Here is a 19,763-nt window from a genome sequence, read left to right as displayed (position 1 = left end):
TCTGGCAAAGCTTAAACATTGCCAGTTTGAGTCTTGCCTTTCTTAGCAAGTGCTACAGGTGAACAAATCCTGTCTGAAAATAAGCCCATTTTATGCTGCTGGAAAATGATACAGAATTCCAATGTTCTGAATTCTTTGCATTATCTTAGGACTTTTTACATAGAGTTAACATTATGATAGATCTTACTCACTGAGTGTGAAAATACGTTTCGATAAACTATGCTGCAAAAAGTCATTGTATACTTAGGACACCATTCAGAAGTCATTTTAGACTTCTTGGGGAATTTAAGTAAGCGCCTTACACAGAAAAAAATTATGAAAGAGGATTCTTTTGTGTATTTTATGTTCATATCAGTGGATCATATCAATAATTTATTTGGGATTGGTTTTCAAATGAGGCACCAACTCACAGGTCAGACAAGTGCTGCTGTTGTAGTCCTCACAGCTACTGCTCTCCTTCCTTACTTTACAGCTTATGTGTTACGATCTCTGCATTTCTAGTTCCCACTGAATCAAAAGAAGGATTCTCTAGTTTCATTTTTCCACACAGAGCTTAGGTTTTAGTCCCAACTCTTCCTGCAGTGGAGCCATGGAAAAATCAGGTGCTTTCTTTGTGCACCTGTGAAATGAGGTGGATATTGTTGAAATTAAATCCATTATTATTGATGTTAGCAGGTAAGCATATACTCTAAGCTAATCATCCAAGTACCTCCTGTATCTGTTATGAGGATAAAGGTGATCTGCAAAAGCAATCCATTTTAGCCAAGGTAGAGCATCCTGAATTGCCATCTGGAGGAATCGCCCTCTGGAGGAGCACTTCTCTTGTGACTGACTACAGAAGGAGCCTTGACATATAGTCAAGATGCCTACCTTCAAATGTACTAAGGTCACTAGCAGCCATAAGCTCAGAATTTGCAGCATTCACATGTTAAGACAAGAGGATTAGTGGCACATCTGTATTTTGGGCAAGGCTCCAAGGGTCGGCTACTTGTGCTAAGGGTACATCAAACAGATCTTCAAGAAAAACAAGTATTGTAAATGATGTATGTGATGCTTTAGAGGCTTGTCTATGTGTACTTGCAAAAAGACCAAGAAGTATTAACGATATTTTTAGAGATAAGAAGTTGCATTTATTAAATTTTAAAAAGTCCATTTGACATCTTCATAAATAATATAATCCATTAATCACACAATACCAAAAGCTGAAGAGTTTTAACAAAGGTCTTTGGAGATGAATGTTTCTGACTAAGTTGTAAAAAAGAACAATTTTAAACAGATTATAACCTTATTGGAAAGGATGAGATGATGATATTGTGGTTCTTCAAATAAGCTTGTTTGATTTATTTCTCAGATGACATCCATCTGGATTGAGACCTCCAGTGAAATAAAAGTTACCATTCCTTCTTGTCTTTTTAAATAAAATTTTACTAAAACTGAACTCCTCCGGGATTTAAGTTAGCAGCACAAATCAGAGGTTTATCTACTTTTAGGCCACTTTTACATCTTCTTGGAAGAAAGAATAGATTATTCTGTTTTTCACGGTGGCCATTGGTGTCAGCGAGCACAGCATGTTTTGACTTTATCTTTTTGTTCAGACTAAGCTGATTGACTTTGAAAAGACTTTTCAGAAATCTCAAGTCATTTCCTCATAAGATGGGAATTGCATTCATCTTTTCAAAGCAGCAATGCCTCTGCCCTCCCCGCAAGTACTTCAGGGTGTATCCTATAAAGCTTCATGCCTGCCTATTTCACTTTTACTTTTTTTTCTGCACCTATTGCTTTTGCTGCTCAGAAGGAGAGCGAATACAGACTGAAAATAATTTTGATATCTTTATGTATGATTTTATGTGGGATTGTAAGGGGAAAATGCACATGGAGAATTGATTTGCATATAAATTAACTGCACACTTACATATTTTTTCTTACAAACACTTTGCTCTGTTGAAAAGCTACAACTGGACAGACAGAGTAACCTACAGTGTACATCAAGGAGCACAACAAGCATTGCCCGGGCAGTGTCCTGCCAGCATCCTTTAACTCTGCTTTTATCTTTCTCGGTCAGGAAGTGGGGTAGGGAGGGAAGGAAGTGCTTTTCTCTGTCCCATATGCTGCTGGAGCTCTTTGTCAGAGCTCTCAGATAGCAAAGGAGTGAGGGACTCTGTGGCACAGAAGTTGACACAGATATCCACCTTGCTCACTATGTGTAGAAGATGGAAAACATCCTTTAGGAGAAGACTTTTTTTTAATAGTTTGTGATCTGGCCTGAAACACAAGTGGGGACCTGTGTATGGAAGAACCTTCAACCTACTAGTAGTAACATGTGAAACCTCTAGTCCCCATAATATTCTGATTTATGTTTTCAGAAAAAAGAATGTAGTTTCTTCAAAAACTAGTTAATGTTATTAAATACTCTTATTTTTTGGATATTATATAATGGTTTCCTTTTCCTTATAGAAAAGGAAAGGTGTGCTTATATTGAAATGTGCGCATCTTCTATAGAAAAGGTGAAGACTTCCCTTTTCTATAAGCACAAGTCTCCCAAATAATCTACGAGACGCCACTCATTAACTAGAACACCAATAATCTACTTGCATACATTCCCCACCTCTGAAGACATGGAGGTCTGAGCCCCAAACCATAAATTCTTGCACAGACTTTTTTCATTTGAACCTAATGAACAATATGATATCTCTGTATCTGTGTCTAATAGTTAGTGTCAGGATTGTTACATGTGAACCACTCAAGGAGTCGTTGAGTTGCACTAATAGAAAGGTGCTTATGGGACAGGAGGCAAGGTGTAGAGTGTACAGAGGAGTTACTCTCCCAAGCTAAGAATCATCCTCATCTGAAGTTGACAATGAAGAAGAACCTGTGTTTATGAGCTTGCTTGCTCAGGATGTGAGCATCAAGGGCAGAAGAGAACAAGACTGAGAGTGAGTACAGGGAGGAGAATACAAGATGGTTAAACTGAATTGTTTGTTCTGTCACACTCTGAAATTGGAGTGTATTCCTTCCCCTAACTCTTCTCTCTGTCTGTGAAACCATAAGGAACAACTTCCCATACCAGCAAAGTGAAATCACAGCCCTGTTTGGTTTAAGGACTTTTAAGAGGAAAATGCCGGCTAAAATAAAAACAGCAGTAAGGAAAGGGAAACTTTGCAGTAACTAAAAATAAAGGCACACCACTTCACGAGATTGGTTATTGCATCTGTCCAGAGTTTGGAATTCCAGACATTGGGGTCGGGAGGTCGCCCAAAGGTTACTTTTCTCCCAGTCAAGAACAAACACAGCGGAATTGCACACCAATGTCTTTTCCCAGCCCACTTGAAGAGTTGCCAAAGCTGCTCTTGGATGTGTTCACAAGTGACGCAAAAATCTATTCTTAAACACAGACAGAATATACATCAGTCACTTAGCACAGAAGGAAACCATTAACATCAAAAGGGGTGGAGTAGAGAGGCTTTTTATATTACCAACTGCTCTCATAAATTTAATGCTAAGTGGAAGAATGTAATTGATTTGTATGTGTTCTTTATCTCACATGGAAGGCTAATGCATTGCTTTGGTTCAGCAGTGCTGTTGCAGAATTATATAAATAAAACATGGCAGAGAACCAACATCCAAAGCAAATGCCCTATTTTTTTTTTTTCCTGAACCACATTTCTATAATTTTGGTTTGTAATACATAAGCAAACTTCTTTTTTTAGAGGTACTGAACTCTAGCTGAAATTCCCAAATGCTGCAAAAAATATGGTAATATTTTAAATGTTTTACCATATTTAGCTTCAAATGTCTGTCATTATTAAAGTTCATTCTCCCAAATGATCCTAGTGAAAGTATGAAGCATACCCAGAAGAACAAAACTGCTGTGGCTCAGATTGTTTGTGTTTGTTTTAGTTAGGAGAATTTGTGGGAATTTATGTTTTACTCCCTTAACGTCTATCATGCGTTATTGCAGATGTTGTACGTAGACAGTTTACTTTTAGTAAGTCCTTGCAGAACCTAATGTACTTGCAGAACTTAAGATTTCCTTGAATGGCAAACAAAAATCAACCCACGGCTTAGTTAACTTGTTCTTTTGTGCCTTTTAAATTTCATTTGATGCGATTAAGTTTGGCCCTGAATGATTTTTCTTAGTTAAACACATTAGGAGCAGCTGGAGTACTTTGTAAAAAGAAATGTATAAATGTCACTGTCATTTGACATCATGTGTGAACCCTGGGGCATTGAGTAGCAAACCAAAATCCGAAGTTCAAAATTGAGCATACTTGTATTTTCACATGTGATATGTGGAGGACACTTGCACCACTCTGTTCAATATCCTGTCTGCTTCTGATTTCCATCCTTTTGAGCTATCCTGCTGTCCTCCAACAGCTGTCCTAGCTCTGACACTGTAAGCTGTCTGAGTGTGCACGTCACAGAAGGTTTGTCACACACTGGGATATTTAATAGGCTCCACAATATCAGAAGTATGAACTTGGAGAGAAAGTACTAAGCCATTTCTTCTCTCACCAGTTTTTCACCTTCAGTGTAGCTTAAGTAATGGGTACTTTAGAGGAATGCTAAGAAAACATAAAAACTGAAATATTTTAGTGACTTGACAAAACTAAATTGGTATGTTTCTCACATCTAGCTGACTACAGCTTGGACATGTAAGACATAGTAGTTTAGTTCCTAAAGCTTATGCAGAAGTGAATGTGAGATGTATAGATAAAACATTATGGAAAAACTAGAATATCATTCCAGCCCTTTATGCATGTACTGAACTTCTACAATTAAATTTCTCTATGAGCTTTGAAATTAACCAAGAAGATTCAGCCTGTGTTTTCCAACAAAATCTAGATCATCTTTTCAAAATTTCCTAAGTTGCTAGAGTTGCAAAAGTGCTTCAGACAGATTTGTTGTAGTCTTTTAAATGGGCTTGAGATGTGCATGGATCTGCTTTTCATTTACAGAGCAATGTTGTGTTGTTGCTGGATACAAACAGTGGTGCCCTTCGCCGACTTTTGCTCTTACCAGATGCTCAGGAATCTCCTAAGAGAACGTCTTGGTGGAGTAGCAAAGAAGAGATGGTGAGGAATAGCACCTGCCTCTACTATACTAAGTGGGTTTTTTAAACCAAAGCTCAGTATTGGATAAATTGCCCCAAGATCATTTACCTTTTCTTTTTACGGCCCAAAAGTTTAATTGTTTACTCTTATGTATGTTTAAATGCCTTTCACATAAACTAGCATTTTTATGGAATAGTGATATGAAAAATGTAAGTTGAGTACTGTCTGAGGATATGTATCTTTAAAATATCCCTCCTTGGAGCTAGAACTGGAATTAATGGAACATTTTGTTACAAGGGATTATGTCCAAAATAATGAACCCGATTATGATGCAATTATATGACAAGGCAGGCTAGATAGCATTTTGAAAGGTAATTAATGCCATGGATTATTCTAAATAAAGGAAAAATGTAGTTCACTTTCAGGGGAGTCAGGGAAACTCATTGGGACAAATCTAACAAATACTAATTGCTGTATGATGTATTTTATACAGAGCAACTACAAAATGTGCCGAGAGTTTTCACACAAAAACTGGCTGGTGTTCTACAAAGAAACAGGGTGAGAGTAAATTATATTCTTGTATTGTAACAGATCTCTTCATGTACATCCCTATCTGATCATGCTTTCCTTGGCTTCCAATTTTACAGAAACCGCCTTATTGTACTGGATGTATTAGAGGGTCAAACTCATACCATCTCACTTCCGATCAATCTGAAATCTGTTTTCCTGGCAGCTGAAGACCGGTGGCTCTTGGTGGAAAATGAAACAAATCGGTTAGTTAAACCTAGTTTTCTTTATGGCATTATTTCTTGTTTGTGTCTTGTTTATGTTCAGGAGCTTCACTCCTGGTCTCAGAGTATTTTTTTCAGTTTGTGAGACTGGCTAGACTTAAACAGTTGGTGTTTAAGATGCAGATTTCCTCTGGTGAAAGTGCAGGTAGGCTTTTAGAGTAGGAAATAAACAAGATATGCCTGTCTAAATTCATGGCTCTGAAAATCTAGACTAGCTTTAATTGTATACATCTTAATACTGTTTTTACTGAGGTGCTATTGATCTTTAGAAATGAGAATGTTGGTGGACCTAGCTTTGGAAATAGAGCCACATCATCCAGAGTTAGTGCCTACTTGCTTTACTTTCACAGTCACATGAAAGAAATATTACTCTGCTGTCTTATTTTTATAAATGCACAGCAAATAAAAGTGTGTAAATAGTTACCAGAAGACAAATCTGCCACTTGCTGGCTTATCCTGTCCTATCTCTTAGATGTTTGGTAAATCGCATTTAGTTTTAGAAAAAGGTGTTGATAACTTTGTTTATATAAATGCAGCATGTTTTCACTATTTCAGAAGATAAAAGTCCTTGTTTAGATTTACAAGCCTAATCCGCAATTATTATAAATGTGTATCCTTTACAGGAAATTTCTTTTAACCAAGCGTGCCCATATGGAAGCTGAAGACAGTGAGGTTTGCCAGCTGTATGCATTGACTGAAGAGCCAGCTGACATGGGATTTGGCTTAACAATGGGTATTGAATGCAAGCTTGGCTTGTTCTTTTTTTTAAATAATTTCTGTGCTTGCAGCTGCACAAACAAGGCTCTTTTACTTTAAAGGTCTGGGTAACCTTCTCTCTGATTCTCTTTTTGTCCTCCCCTTATCATGTTTCGTTAATAATAACTTTTACAAAAGCATGGCAAATTCCATGCTCAAACTTCAGGTTGTTTGAATGAAGCATCTTTGTTTCACTGTAGCATTTAAGACCCTCAGCCATGAACTTTCAGAAGACATACAAGCATACAGAATAGAAAAGGAAAAAAGACAACTGGGCACGAATTAGAACATAGGAATAGAAGGGACTAAATATATTGATGAGTCCAGTCTGTAGACTGTTGCAGGTCTGTTGCACACACTCAGATGGTCTAGAAAACATTTCCCAACACTTAAAAAATTACAAAAGACCTACTATTAGAACAGAAGTCACAGTTTCTAAAGTTCTGCAGATAGTGTGCAGGAGGCCATTGAGGCCTCCTGTTAAAAGATAGGGGGAATTTTTTCAATAAAGTTCCCAGATATTGGTAGGCATTGAGGCATGTCTGAGCTACAGAAGGCAGAAATCTCCAGTAGTCATCATTCTGCCTGGTAAGGTCTGTCTGTCTTCAGATCTGATGACATTTTCAACCCTGAGGATTTGATCACGGTGCACAAAATCTTTAGTCTACCTGGCTTAATAACACTGGAAGTACATGTGCATCCCACCTAAACAGTTTATAGGCTGTGGCTTATCTCCAGTGTGTCTCAGAGAGACACAGGAAAAAAATAGAGAAACCACTTTATATGTGTTAAAGAGAGAAAAAGTTTTGTCCTGATCCTGTGGCTAGCGTAAGTATGAAGAATGAGATTAATACAGTGTAAACAAGATACAAGCAAATGTTATTGATAAGTAACAAATACAGCTTTTTTTATACAAACAGCAACAAATTGGGTACCAAAGACTCTAACCACAGCTTAAATATATAGGACCCTTTTTCTCTCTTGTACAGTTTACTCTATGAACTTATCAAGCTTCATCAGAGCACAGTAGTTTCCTTCCTCTTGCTACCTTATTTAGAAACCATGATAGAGTATCATTCCTCAGATGCGTAGAAAAGTTATTATAATCTCGATTCTCAAAGTATTTGTGGACAGTTTATTGCTGCATGCTTTTTGTGCTATTTTTATCCTTTGTTATCTTATTTCTTCTCTTCCAACCTAAAAAGATGTCCCCTCTCCGCTTTTTTCCAAATCATCCAGCAATCCCCAAATGTAACATCTTCAGCCTGTTCTCATTCTTTGAGGCAGAACCTATGGCAGGAGAACTAAGAAAAAGTAGCCCAGTGTGGGTTTGCCACTGACCCAAACCAGTAGCCCATTCATCCTTTGAGGGAGGAAAGATTTTCTCCTGCTGCCAGGTAAACGAGATAGTCTGCTCATTGAAGTGGAAACAGTGTATGCTGCAGAACTAAAGATAGCAGGTTCTGACTGTGTGGATAATTTGAGGCAAGGTAAAGGGCTGTTAAAGTTGCACAGAATAAAATTTAGTTTTCCATAGCTTGAAGAAAAATAAAACTAGGCCATTATTTACCAGAAATGTGTTACAAATAACATTATTTAAATTGCAAAGACAGCAAGCCAGCTACCAAGAAATGTTACGTTGACTCTTACCAGTGCAAACCTACATTTTACCTTTTTGTGCCTTTGCATTATAACAGTCTTCAGTGAGATCCCATGCTGTTCTATTCCATAGGCTTCCTGCCTCATTTGCACAGTAGAGGGCAAAATTAAGTGGTATAAGCAACTACAAAGCTAGTATTTCTTGATTTTAAGTATTTAACTTTTAAAAAGTAACTTTTTTTCCTGACTTCTTTTCTGTGTTATAGTATAGTATAATCAAATCTTCTGCTTTTGTGTAATTTTATGCTCAAAGTAATAACGATGGTCAGTGCTCAACGCTTTTACAGTTAATATTGGTTTTGATTGCACATCTGGATTTAATGACTTTCATTTTGTTTAATTTCCCTGTTTAGAGTCAGAACTGTGTGTGCCACATGCAGTTTCAAGTGACCAGCTATCTTCAGAAAACCTCAGTGCAGCTGTGGGACAAAAGATCAGCTCCCCCAACAGGATTTTCTCAGATGAACATAATTATGCTACTATTGTTATTGGTTTCCCAGACCTCTTGGTAAATACTCAGCATTATTATACAATGAAGTAATATGATCTCATTTATTCTGTAACCAATTAATTACCTGTTTATCAAATGATATGGAAAAAGAAAGGAATGGCAGTAAATGATAAATCCATGTAGAGTACACCATTTGGTGGAGTAGTCTAATCTAGAGCAATTTCAGTGGGGTTTGAAAGAATAAGAAATTGGACAACATAATATCTAGCACAGACAAAATTCGTTGTAGATAAGTTCTGAATATTGCTGGCTAGAGGAATATTTTCTAAAGCATGTGATTTTATAGATTTTTACTAAAATATAATCACTAAGAAAAAGGTTATCAGTATCATTTTGGACTGTTCAGTGTGAACTGTTTACTCAGTGTGTAGCAGCTAGCAAGACTCTAGATTTAAGAAAAAGAAAAAAGACACAGAAAATGGAAACAAAGCTTTACAGCCCCTTCACTATTTAATAATGTAGTTAAGTGTAAATACTGCATGTAATTTTGCTCACTTCTGTGACACAATTTAGGGAAGGTCCAGAAAAGGAAGTGAAACTTAACAGTATAACAACTAAGGCTCTTGCAAGGACTGAAGGCAAACACAGGGAAAATAAAAGCAGCACATTTAATTCTTTGGATTTATTTATATTTACTAATATCACAAGATGCTTATGGAATAAATAATTCTATGTCATTTTTCTTAAAAAATTGGGGAAAATCAAAAAATGTAACTGTTAACAGACATGAATTTTGGGAAAGCCAAACGACTGAAGAAAATACTCTGGAATCCAAAATGATTCAAAAATATATTTTTGTCAATAACACATTCCCTGTCTTTGCAAATAGCTTTTGAGTTTTATTTGATTTGGATTCATATTACCAGATTGGTAATATTAGCTTTTTATATTATTTATAATAGATGTGAGTTTAGTGCTGGAAAAGGGGGTTAGTCTAGAGGAGAGAGTACTAAAGATGCTACGCATTTCAATACCAAAACTCGTGATGAAGCATTTTGCTCTCCCTGATATCGACTGAAGCCCTGTCTTTCCTTATATGTGGTTTTGACATCCATGTGAATGTCAAAGAGGGAGCGCTAAAGGTGAATGTGAGGATGATGGGACAAAGCCTCAGATTTAATGTTTACTGTTAATGGTATAGATATTTAATATGAACTATTTAGTAGAAATGCTCAGCTGATCAAACATAGAGACCTTCTTCAAGATGAGATGATTTATTGTTTAGTCTCTATAGGGGGCGATGAAGCATGTGGCTCACATGTGGACACCTGCATTTATGTCTCTGAACCCGGAGGCAAATCCCTTAGACATTAGCCTTAATGCCTAGCTTTGAATTAATTACTGAAATACATGTTTGCATTTATCTACATTAGTGTAAACTTAGATTATGGTAACAGTTTGTTACATAGTTTGATTCCAGGTTAGATTATTTCAATGCTTTCTGTTCCTGGTTCAGCATAAAAAAAGTGTTGTTTCTACTTCAGATCTTCAAAGAGTCTCAATTCCTAAAATTTGTGTAGGTGGTCTGTTGTTTTTAACTCTGATAGGAGTTTTTAATGACAAAATAATCCAGGTCTTTTCCTTGTCATGTGATGACATGAGAGGTAACCACAGTAGGTTTGATATGAAATTAGGTAAGAAGAGCTTATCAAGAAACATTTGGTTTGGGGCTCAATAATAGTAACATTTTGTTCAGTAGACTCCTTCTCTCTTGCAGTCTCCTAGTGAAGTGTATAGCTGGAAAAGAAATTCCTCTCTGAGTCACAAACGTGCTTCTCCTTCTGATCAATTTTATTATGGAGCCCGGAGGAAAACAGGAGCTGCAAAACAAGCCAATTGTGTAACTTTATTGGCTTCTAATCAAATAGTCAGAATTTTAGCACCTGGAGATGTGCCTTTGAAAGACATTTACCCAAAAGGTAAGAGGTTCATATACTTGTGCTGCAACAACTGTACTCACTTGTTTTTGGTTTGTGAACCGCAGTCACTCATGAGTTTTTCCAAAATGTTTTTAAAGAATCACAAAGCAAGCATTTGAGGAGGAACAAGAGTAGTTGCCCTCATTTTTAAAAATAATTTGGATCTTATTAACATGCTGAATTATACTTCTGAAGGATTAACAGGCTACCTAAGGTGTGAATATCCCAGTAGATGGGATCTCATTCTGTCTGCACTGGGGACCAGCTACAGGAATATGATCGTTCCAGGTCAGCAAACAGCCTTCACCACTATTTCCAACCTCTGCTCACTAACACACAGCCACACAGTGATAAGACAAACCTGTTGTCCATCTAGTTCAGTATGCTGTCCCCAGCAGGGCCAGTAGAAAGATTATTTGGGGAACGCATGTGAGCCTGGCCACATCTGTGTCTTTTCCTTTATACTTCCTCAACATTTGTTTTGCTAGGGATGTTGGAGGGGGCATCCCTGCCTCAGCCTTGAAATCTTCTTTTATGGACCTGTTGTCCAAAGGTTTGTCTGGTCCCTCTTTGAACTTGTGTGTCTCCACAGCAAGCTCACAAGTTCACTGCTCTCTGTGATCAAGTGATCTACGAGGTTTATCAAGTGCCGCTTGTTGCATTGTAGGGTTGGGTGAATAACAGTTCTGCATTCACCTTAACCATCACCTTCATGACTCTCAAGGCTTCAGTCACTTCTGCCTTCTCTCCAAACTGAAGAGACCCAGACTTTTTAGTCCTCTTGTCCAAGAGAATGTTGCATGAGCAACATTCATGTACAGCAAAACCATCCTCCACTTGTACACTAATAAAGCAGGTATAGACTACAGACCTTCAGAATTTTGTGCTGCCATGCCAAGCTTTCTGTTGTCACTGCATCTTTAGCTTCTTCAGCCAGTAATTAAAAATATACCAGTTAGTGCTAAATAACAGCATTTGTGAGTTTGCGTTAATTACCTCTAAAAATCTCCAGGGAAAGGTCACTAGCAAAAGAGAAAACCCCCAAAATATTTGTATATGGTAGAATGGCAGGGTTTTTTTAATTCATTAACACAAGAAGCTATTCTTGATTTTTCTGTATGTAACCTCTCTGTCCCAGAATAAATGCTTTATTCTAAATTAACTCCCTTTCACAAAATAAATGATCTCATATGTCTGCCCTCATTTAATACAGATTAGCTGCCCTGTATAGAGAAATCCTTTTATCTATTACTAAAAAGTTAAAACATTTACCTGACTAAAGAAGTGAAGTCAAGGATATAAACAGGCTAGAAAATTGAAGCTACCTACAGTAGTAAAGGTTAGCTTTTAAAAATACTCAGCTTAATAAAACATAGAGTTAGCATGATGATCTTGAGACTAATTATGCCACTTCAGGCTGTAGTCTTCACATACTTTATAAACTGCTGAAGGGCTGGACTGGGTCTTTTTTTTTAGGCCTTTGTGGTAAAAAAAATAATCTGACTCTGAAGTGAATGGTATAAAAATTCAGAAGGTAAATCTTCTGAGCTTTTGTTAAAATTAATTTATTAATTTGGGAGGGAGTGCTTCCAAATGATACCTAAAATTGAGATGATGACAGTTATTTCTAAAAGTCTTTTAAGTTGCTGTGGTATATAACACTTTATAATGCTAGATTAATATAATTAAAAACCAAGGGACATTCTTTATGAATCCTGGATACCAGTGACCTGAGCAAATTTTCTGTCTGTGAATTGACTTCTGTTTGACCGACCGACCAATTTAATTTATATCTGTTGTTATAGTTGAACAAGATAATAATTTTTTTTCCTCAACTATGGTGAATTATATTAATGACTAGTGATTGATAGCTTTAAATGTATTTGTACAGTGCTTTATGGCCATTTAAGTTGCAAGATTTAAGGCCTGTTTGAAGATCATTATCATTGATTTTTATTTTCTAAATGATATTTTAATTTATGAGTTACCAAAACTGATCTTAATGGAATCATGGTTAATCTGACCTTACTGATACAATTAAATTGGACCTGAGCAAGACGCTAGTTTTTCTATTCCACAGCCTTTTTTCAGGACTTCAGATATTTCCATTTATCACTTAATGATCAGTTTTTCTAGTGGAGGAGGAGTTATGAGCAGAGTCTTACAGAGACCAGCTACTCAGCATGGTCATGAAAAAAAAGGGAAAAATGAATGAAGAGTGAGGTGACAGTATTTGATGATGATACTGGTTGTTATTCATGGTAGAAAGCATTCACCATGACAGATTCAGAAAGACTACAGTGCTGACTGCAATAGAAATGGCAGGTGAAATTCAGTATAGAAAAATATAATGTACATGAAGGAAAAAAGAAAGAGCCCTAATCTTACATCTGAAATGATGGAGCAGATCAGTGCATCTCAGGAACATGATTTTGGTGTTATAACAGATAGCTTAATTAAAGTGTCAGTTCAAAGCTCAGTAGCAGTCCAAAAAAAAAGCAATTCCATTATTAAGAACTATAAGGGAATAAACAGAGAAAAAAACAGAGAAGGTCTTTGTGCTGTTGTGTAAATCCATGTATCCTTAACACTGTGTAGTTTTGATACTCCATCTCAAGGTGGGAGAAGGCTGAACTGGGATAAGTTCAGAAAAGGCCAACAAGGATGAGCAAGATTACATCGGCCAAATCTCCTGCAGGTGGAGACAAGATCAAGAAAGGGGCATATGGTGGACTTTTACAAGAACATGTATGGCATGGAAATGCCGAAAAGGCGACACTTTTACACTTGGTACAAGAGTTAGGCAGCTAATGAAGCTAGTAGGAACTTAAAAAGGCATTTCTTTGCGGAGCAGGGAACCAACCTGTGAAACTGCTTCCCAGAGGATGTTGTGGATGAGGAAACATGGATCCAAAGGAAAACTGGACAAGCTGATGAATGGTTACTAAATACATAGACATAAAACCAAACATAGACACCACATTCAGCTTAAGAAGCCCCTAGATTGGAACTGGTTGCTGACTTAAGGAAAATACCACATGTACTTGTCTATTCTTACACTTTTCAAGCATCTGACTACTGTTGGAGACAGGATACTAGATTAGAGGGATGCAGTATTGCCATTGTTATGGCATGAATCCAAAATCTTTCCAAGTGAAAAAGTAAAGACAGAAGAAGAGAGACATGCATTCAGGTACTCACTTGGAAGGTGAGATAATAAGGTACTAGTCCTTACTGTGCCTATGTGAGATCCAGTATTTGCAACCCTCTCTGCTGGGCTATTGTTTCTGCTGGAGTTGCCTCTCAATCTCACTAGTAGACAGAGTATTTAATTGAATGCACATTTATTTAACTGCTACCAGTAGCTGCTTAACAGTCTTGGTCCCTTGGAGATTCAGTGTTGCTTATTCCTGATTGTGCTGCATTATTCATGGGGTCCTTTGGACGTTCGGTGATTTGTCTGTGCTTTGTTTCTGCATTGGAAACCTCTAGACACATACAAAAGTTTTGTAAGTCTTTGTATCCTTTCCTGGGAGATGGTATAGGGAAGTAAAGGCATCCTATGACATAAACTTGAGGATGTAGCAGTCCTTTGAAGATCTTCCACTAGTGTCTTCTGTTGCCTTTGAGGAGTTGTTTTATATTTTTACTTCAGTTTGCATATCTATCAGGCTTTCTTTCTCATCTTCTTGGACAACTGGTCAGTTCTGGCACACAGCCTTCCATTTCTATTAATAATTCAGAGTACTCAGCCAAAGTCTAGCATACTCCAGTATATATTACCAAAACTGTTCCAGGAACAACAAGCAAAGATATAATTTCCTTTATGTTTTATTGGAACTGCAAACCAGGATAATAGTTATGTTTGAAAAGAAACTACAACAAGTAATAATTTCCCCAAAAGCTGACAAATAGATGTATGGCCACAAAATATAAACTCAGACAAGAGATCATGGCAGAATGTAGCAAATAAATATTAATGTTTATTCTAAAAACAAGGCTATAGAAATGAGCACTACTTGAGAGCAAATATTTACTTAGATTCTCAGCACTTTCTATATATGAATATAAAATAACAGTCTATTATTGAGTGTGTACCTCTATTAGTGTGACAGGAACTGGAACAACATGTAGTGTAACACAGTTACAGAAATAATCTCAACACATCATCTGGTCCACCTATTTATACAGGGACAGGATGACACATGTTTAGACTCTTCTTAACTGACACTTGTCAAACAATTGGCCTATTGCAATGCTTCACTCTCCTTGTGATACTTTCCTAGTATCCAGCTTTTCTTGCTGTAAACAAAACTGAATACTTCTTGTCACCTCCACTCAGTCAGGATAATACTGCTCTCTTTATAAGGATCTTTTCGATATTATGGGACATGCGTTTTTCAAAAAAAAAGTCTCTTTTTAGACCAAAAGGAAAGTTAATTCCTTACAGTTGTCCTTATAGCTCATCTGTTCTAGCCTCTTTGTCACCCCCAGGACTATCTTGTGTGTCTGTGTTTTCCTTGAATTTTGATGTCTAGAGCTGCGCATAGCTATTCTTCTCCATCAGGCTTTGTCAAAAGAGGAAAAAGATGTACTTGTTTAGGTCTGAGGTTCATGTTTTGTTGTAAGATTCTTGACTGCAGTTCTGGGGCCTGGCCAGTTGTTTCTGTGTTGCATTTAAACATTTGATTACCTTTTTTTCAGCTTCCTACTTTGCAATCCTTTGTCTTTTCATAATTTAATTTGGTTGTTTTGTGTTCTCTCTCTAATTTATTAACTTATTTTTTAATTCTTATCCCACATTTCTACTCCTTCTAGTTCAATATCAGCTCTATGTTCTAGATCTTTATCAGAATTTTTAATGTGTATCTTATTCTCCATTAGTACCATAAGAGAGTGCACATTTTAAACCAGTAACAAAACCTAGGCAAAACAAAAAGTGCTCTGTGGCCCACAACCTGCATTTTTCCAGACTATTTTCTCCTATTTCCCACATGTTTGATATTTCCATTTTTAAGAAGATGACTAAAGTCAACAGATGTGCTACTGTAGATATGCATACTGTAGATACGTGGATACAGTGATATGCATGAAGTGCTGCTATAGGTTATTCTTTATGCTCATTTGATCCTCTTTACTGCTGATCTTACTGGTCTTTTCTGAGTGTGCCGTATGCAATCACTAACACTTCTGCAGGTCACATCAGGCTTTCCATTTCAAAAAGGTAAAAGATACGTTGTTTTAGAAGGAAATCTACACTTGTTTGCATCTTGTGACGATGATATTTTGTGCCCATACTATGCAGTGTAATTCAGTCTTCCTTTTTTTTTTTTCTGAAAAACTTAAGTTCCTCAATTTATTCCAGACAGATGAAAGTCAGCTCCTAACTGAAATTCACTTCTGAGCCCCAGCAGAGTGTACTCATATGTTGGCAAAAGCCAGTGTAGGCACACACACACATGCACAACTATTTCTGAGTGAGGGACCATAGTATTAGCACTATTCATTAAACTGTCTATAAACAGAATATTAAATGCCTGATAGTCTAGGGCTATTCACTGCTAAATTATAAAATCTTTGCGTACCGAGAATCTACCTGCAAAAAAGAGTGGTTCAATTTAAGGTAACAACATTTAGGTTAATATTATTGACAAATTTTCAAGTGGGAATCATAAGCACAATGTTTTGAAATGTTCCTCAATATGATTTTAAAGCCAGATATACAGCTGGCATTGTCTTTAGTGACAGATAAAAGCTGTGAGTTAGGGATTGCAGTAATGCCTGATTAGTGTTTTTGTGAGTAGTGCTATATTTGTGTGTAATTTTGACATTTGCTATACAGATGCATTGTTCTTCTGTAATTGTGCCCGTCTGGGTGTTCACTATCATAACAGTAAAAACAATTCTGTATTTGCAAGTTATATTCCTGTGTTGAATGTGGAAGCTTATCATTTTCTGACAGGTACTGTATAATGAAATGTTTAAATTTAATCTGCTAAATGCAAATGTAATAACCAGTTAAACATGCAGCAGGAAAATAACATGTTTGTTTATTTTCAGATGTCACTCCTCCACAAGCTGCTGGATATTTGGAAGTAACAGATCTTAATTCAAAGAAAATCAAATACATTGCTATTCCTAGGTAACTGATTTTATTGATTAGAGCAGCTTCTGTCTTACAGGAAGAGCAAAGAGAATTTAGTGTGTATTATTACTTCAGGATAAGTAAATACTTCTTCTGATGTGGAAAGTAAGAATAATTCATACCCAGCATGTGTAATTCTGCAACTGTTGCAGCATGTTTTTGTCAACATTTTTATGTGTTTACCAATGAAAATGTAGCTTTTTTTAGTAAATATGAAAGGTAACTTTACCTTCTGATTTTCATTCCCTTTGCTCTTTCCCCCTCTTTACCCACTTCATCATCTACCCTCTTTCATTTTGTTTTGCTATGTTTATTTTCTCATCCTTTTTTCTATCTTTAGATCTAACAAAGACAGGCAGAATGATCCAGTGCTAGGTGTTGGGAAACCAGGAATCAAATTCTGGTCCAGTATAAAGTTCACCTTTAAAATAACTTGAGCTTCTCTATGTTTTTGAGGGAAAGTATACATTCCCTCAAAAGTATCTTGCATGGTACTCAAGCATCTTGTATGATACATTAAAATAGTCAGATTATGTGGCTTCTGTTTGGTTTTAACATCTATCTCTTGCCATTGTAGAGCATATTTGAAAATTCTTATCATATAAACATACATTCTGCTTACAAATCGTCATTTTCCATTGCAATAATAATAAACATTTTTGTTTTACTAACTATCTCTCAACTTCACATGTTTAAATAGCACATGTATGAAACCCACACATCAAGAATTTTATACTATTTGTTTCCTACCCATTTCGTGGTCATTTTAACAACATTGATTTTCATTTAAATTAATTCTACTTCATTAAAAAATCTGGGGAATTTTGATTTAGTAGAGAATTAATTTTGGACTGTTCACCATTTTATAATTGATCCATTGGCTTGCATCTTACACAGTCATTCAAAAATGTAAGACATTAACACAGAAATAGTAAGGAATCCCACTTTCTTTTACACTAGGATTCTATAAGAAACTACAAAAATTACAAAGCCAAACTTCAACATCATGACCCTTAACCTACTGTGAGGTTTTAGTCTATTTATGGCATATCTGAGCACAAGTCAAGATTTAAAAATGTACTTCATTAAGGACTTTTCATGTATATGAACAGTTGTATGCTAAAATCTTAACAACCTTTTCTCCTGGCATAGTTAGCCTGGTCAGATCCTAAGATAATTCTTCTTCGGATGAATTAATACATGGCAGTTTCGGTCATAGGTAGAGGCATATATGTTACTGCTTCTTTTATCTTTGAAGATTATTAGGTGTAGTATTGGAGCAAGTTGCCAAGTCATTATGCATGTCATTAGCAGTACTGAAAAAGTACAAAGAATCTTTCCTACTTTATCTAGATTTCCCTTCATTTTATGTAGCTATTAGGCCCTCTGTTTCAGCAGTAAATTTTTGTCTGCAAGATGACTGGGTAAAACAGTACTAAAATTCTCTCTGCGTAAAGCTGTGCCATCTTTAAATGAGTGCTTAAATCTTCGCTTTTTATTAAAGCACTAGAGAAAGGTGTTACTTTAAGTTGATGGAAAGGCATCTTCCTCAGTGCCCAGGTCATATTCTTTCCTTTTTCTTTTGTAGTTTTATATTTTTTTATAACAAATTTTTAAATTTTTCATATTTGTTATATAATTTTTTGTAAAGACTGACTATTTTCAGATAGATGAAATATAGCAGTGGGTTAGGCAACACATTCGCCTTCAGCCTGGTCTTTAATACTGCTTTTTGTACTGACAAGTATCTTTTGGTCATATGCAATTTCAGCAGGTGGAATGTTTCAGAAAAAATAGTGGGTCTGCAGGGCTTAGTTATAGTCTTTCATGGAATGAGGATGTAATTTCATTTAATTGTCACCTTAACTGCAGAAATATTCATCCTTTTTTTAATTACAGTTTCAAGGAAAAGATTAATTAATTCTTGTTTTTCAGATCACAGTCTCTCTCTCCATATACATCTTGGCTCTCTAAGATCTCAGATGCTGATGCCCTGTTGGCACCACTGGGCAAAGTAGGTTTGGTTAGTGTGGACATGGGAGGCGGTGTGAGGGTTTGGGAGACAGGGCTGGACAGCCTTCAGCGCTCACTGCAGGACTGGAGGAACATGATTGGCCAAGAAGATGGTCGTCCTGTGCAGGTAGGTGTTCACAAAGCTGAAGTGAAAAAGATTTAACAAAACGAGTTGCAGATGAGTTTTCAGCTGGGAGATGGTTGATGAGAACTGTGTCAAAAAACACAGTGAACTAGAAATATGCCTGTGAGAAAAATTGAATAGACGTCTTCACTGAAAAAAAAAGACACAACAGCTTAATTAAAAAGCTTATTTGTGACCCCTGTAATTATGGTTACTGACAGTCTCTTTGTCTTGCAGTGTTTGTGTTTTTGCCAAATTCCAGTACGTTTAAATGCAAATCAATTCTTTATCTCCTGCTGATTTTTAACTGCAACTTTCAAAATGTAGAATAATGAAATTAATTTTTAAGGAAAGTGTATACTTTTCCAGTGTTCAGATACTTGGAAAAAATTACTGTGTTTGTCTGTTTGAAAAGAAACTTGAAACCTAGGTGTAAGATGCTTTGCGTTCACAGTAGTGCCTTTGATAATTTTAAAAATTCTTCCAGCTGAGCAGAGTTACAAGGGTCTCCATACAGCCGTGTTCTTATGTGGGGTGTTTACGTAGATGTTGAAAACATAAGCATATACATTTATTCTGTGTATGTATACACAAGTGCTAATGTATGATCATCATTGCAATACAGAGGGAAAATTCAGGACTGTTCAATTGCATCTTTAATTTCTGTTAATGATTGAAGAAGGTATCACTTCACTTGAAAGAACTAGAGTATGCTTTAGTGTGCTTCTCCACTTTTGACGAGGAAGATCCTGTCTCTATCTACCATTGCAGTTATTTCAGTTTCATTAATTTCT

The 19,763-nt window shown here is 36.4% G+C and overlaps 1 protein-coding gene across 1 annotated transcript in view; it reads left to right on the top strand.

The window, feature by feature from the left end:
* VWA8 (von Willebrand factor A domain containing 8) overlaps positions 1–19,763 on the top strand; it is a 194,469-nt gene that overhangs the window by 129,904 nt on the left and 44,802 nt on the right. Inside the window, exons 30-37 of the mRNA XM_074912506.1 lie at positions 4,956–5,072; positions 5,545–5,609; positions 5,699–5,824; positions 6,466–6,575; positions 8,611–8,765; positions 10,486–10,687; positions 16,748–16,829; positions 18,768–18,972. Of these exons, the coding sequence (XP_074768607.1) occupies positions 4,956–5,072; positions 5,545–5,609; positions 5,699–5,824; positions 6,466–6,575; positions 8,611–8,765; positions 10,486–10,687; positions 16,748–16,829; positions 18,768–18,972 (1,062 nt within the window). The remainder of the gene's footprint in view (positions 1–4,955; positions 5,073–5,544; positions 5,610–5,698; positions 5,825–6,465; positions 6,576–8,610; positions 8,766–10,485; positions 10,688–16,747; positions 16,830–18,767; positions 18,973–19,763) is intronic.

This window comes from Athene noctua, chromosome 1 (assembly GCF_965140245.1).
Source record: "Athene noctua chromosome 1, bAthNoc1.hap1.1, whole genome shotgun sequence".
Taxonomy (NCBI): Eukaryota; Metazoa; Chordata; class Aves; order Strigiformes; family Strigidae; genus Athene; species Athene noctua.
The sequence above is the reverse complement of the archived record's forward strand: the minus strand, read 5'-3'. Positions and strand labels throughout refer to the sequence as shown.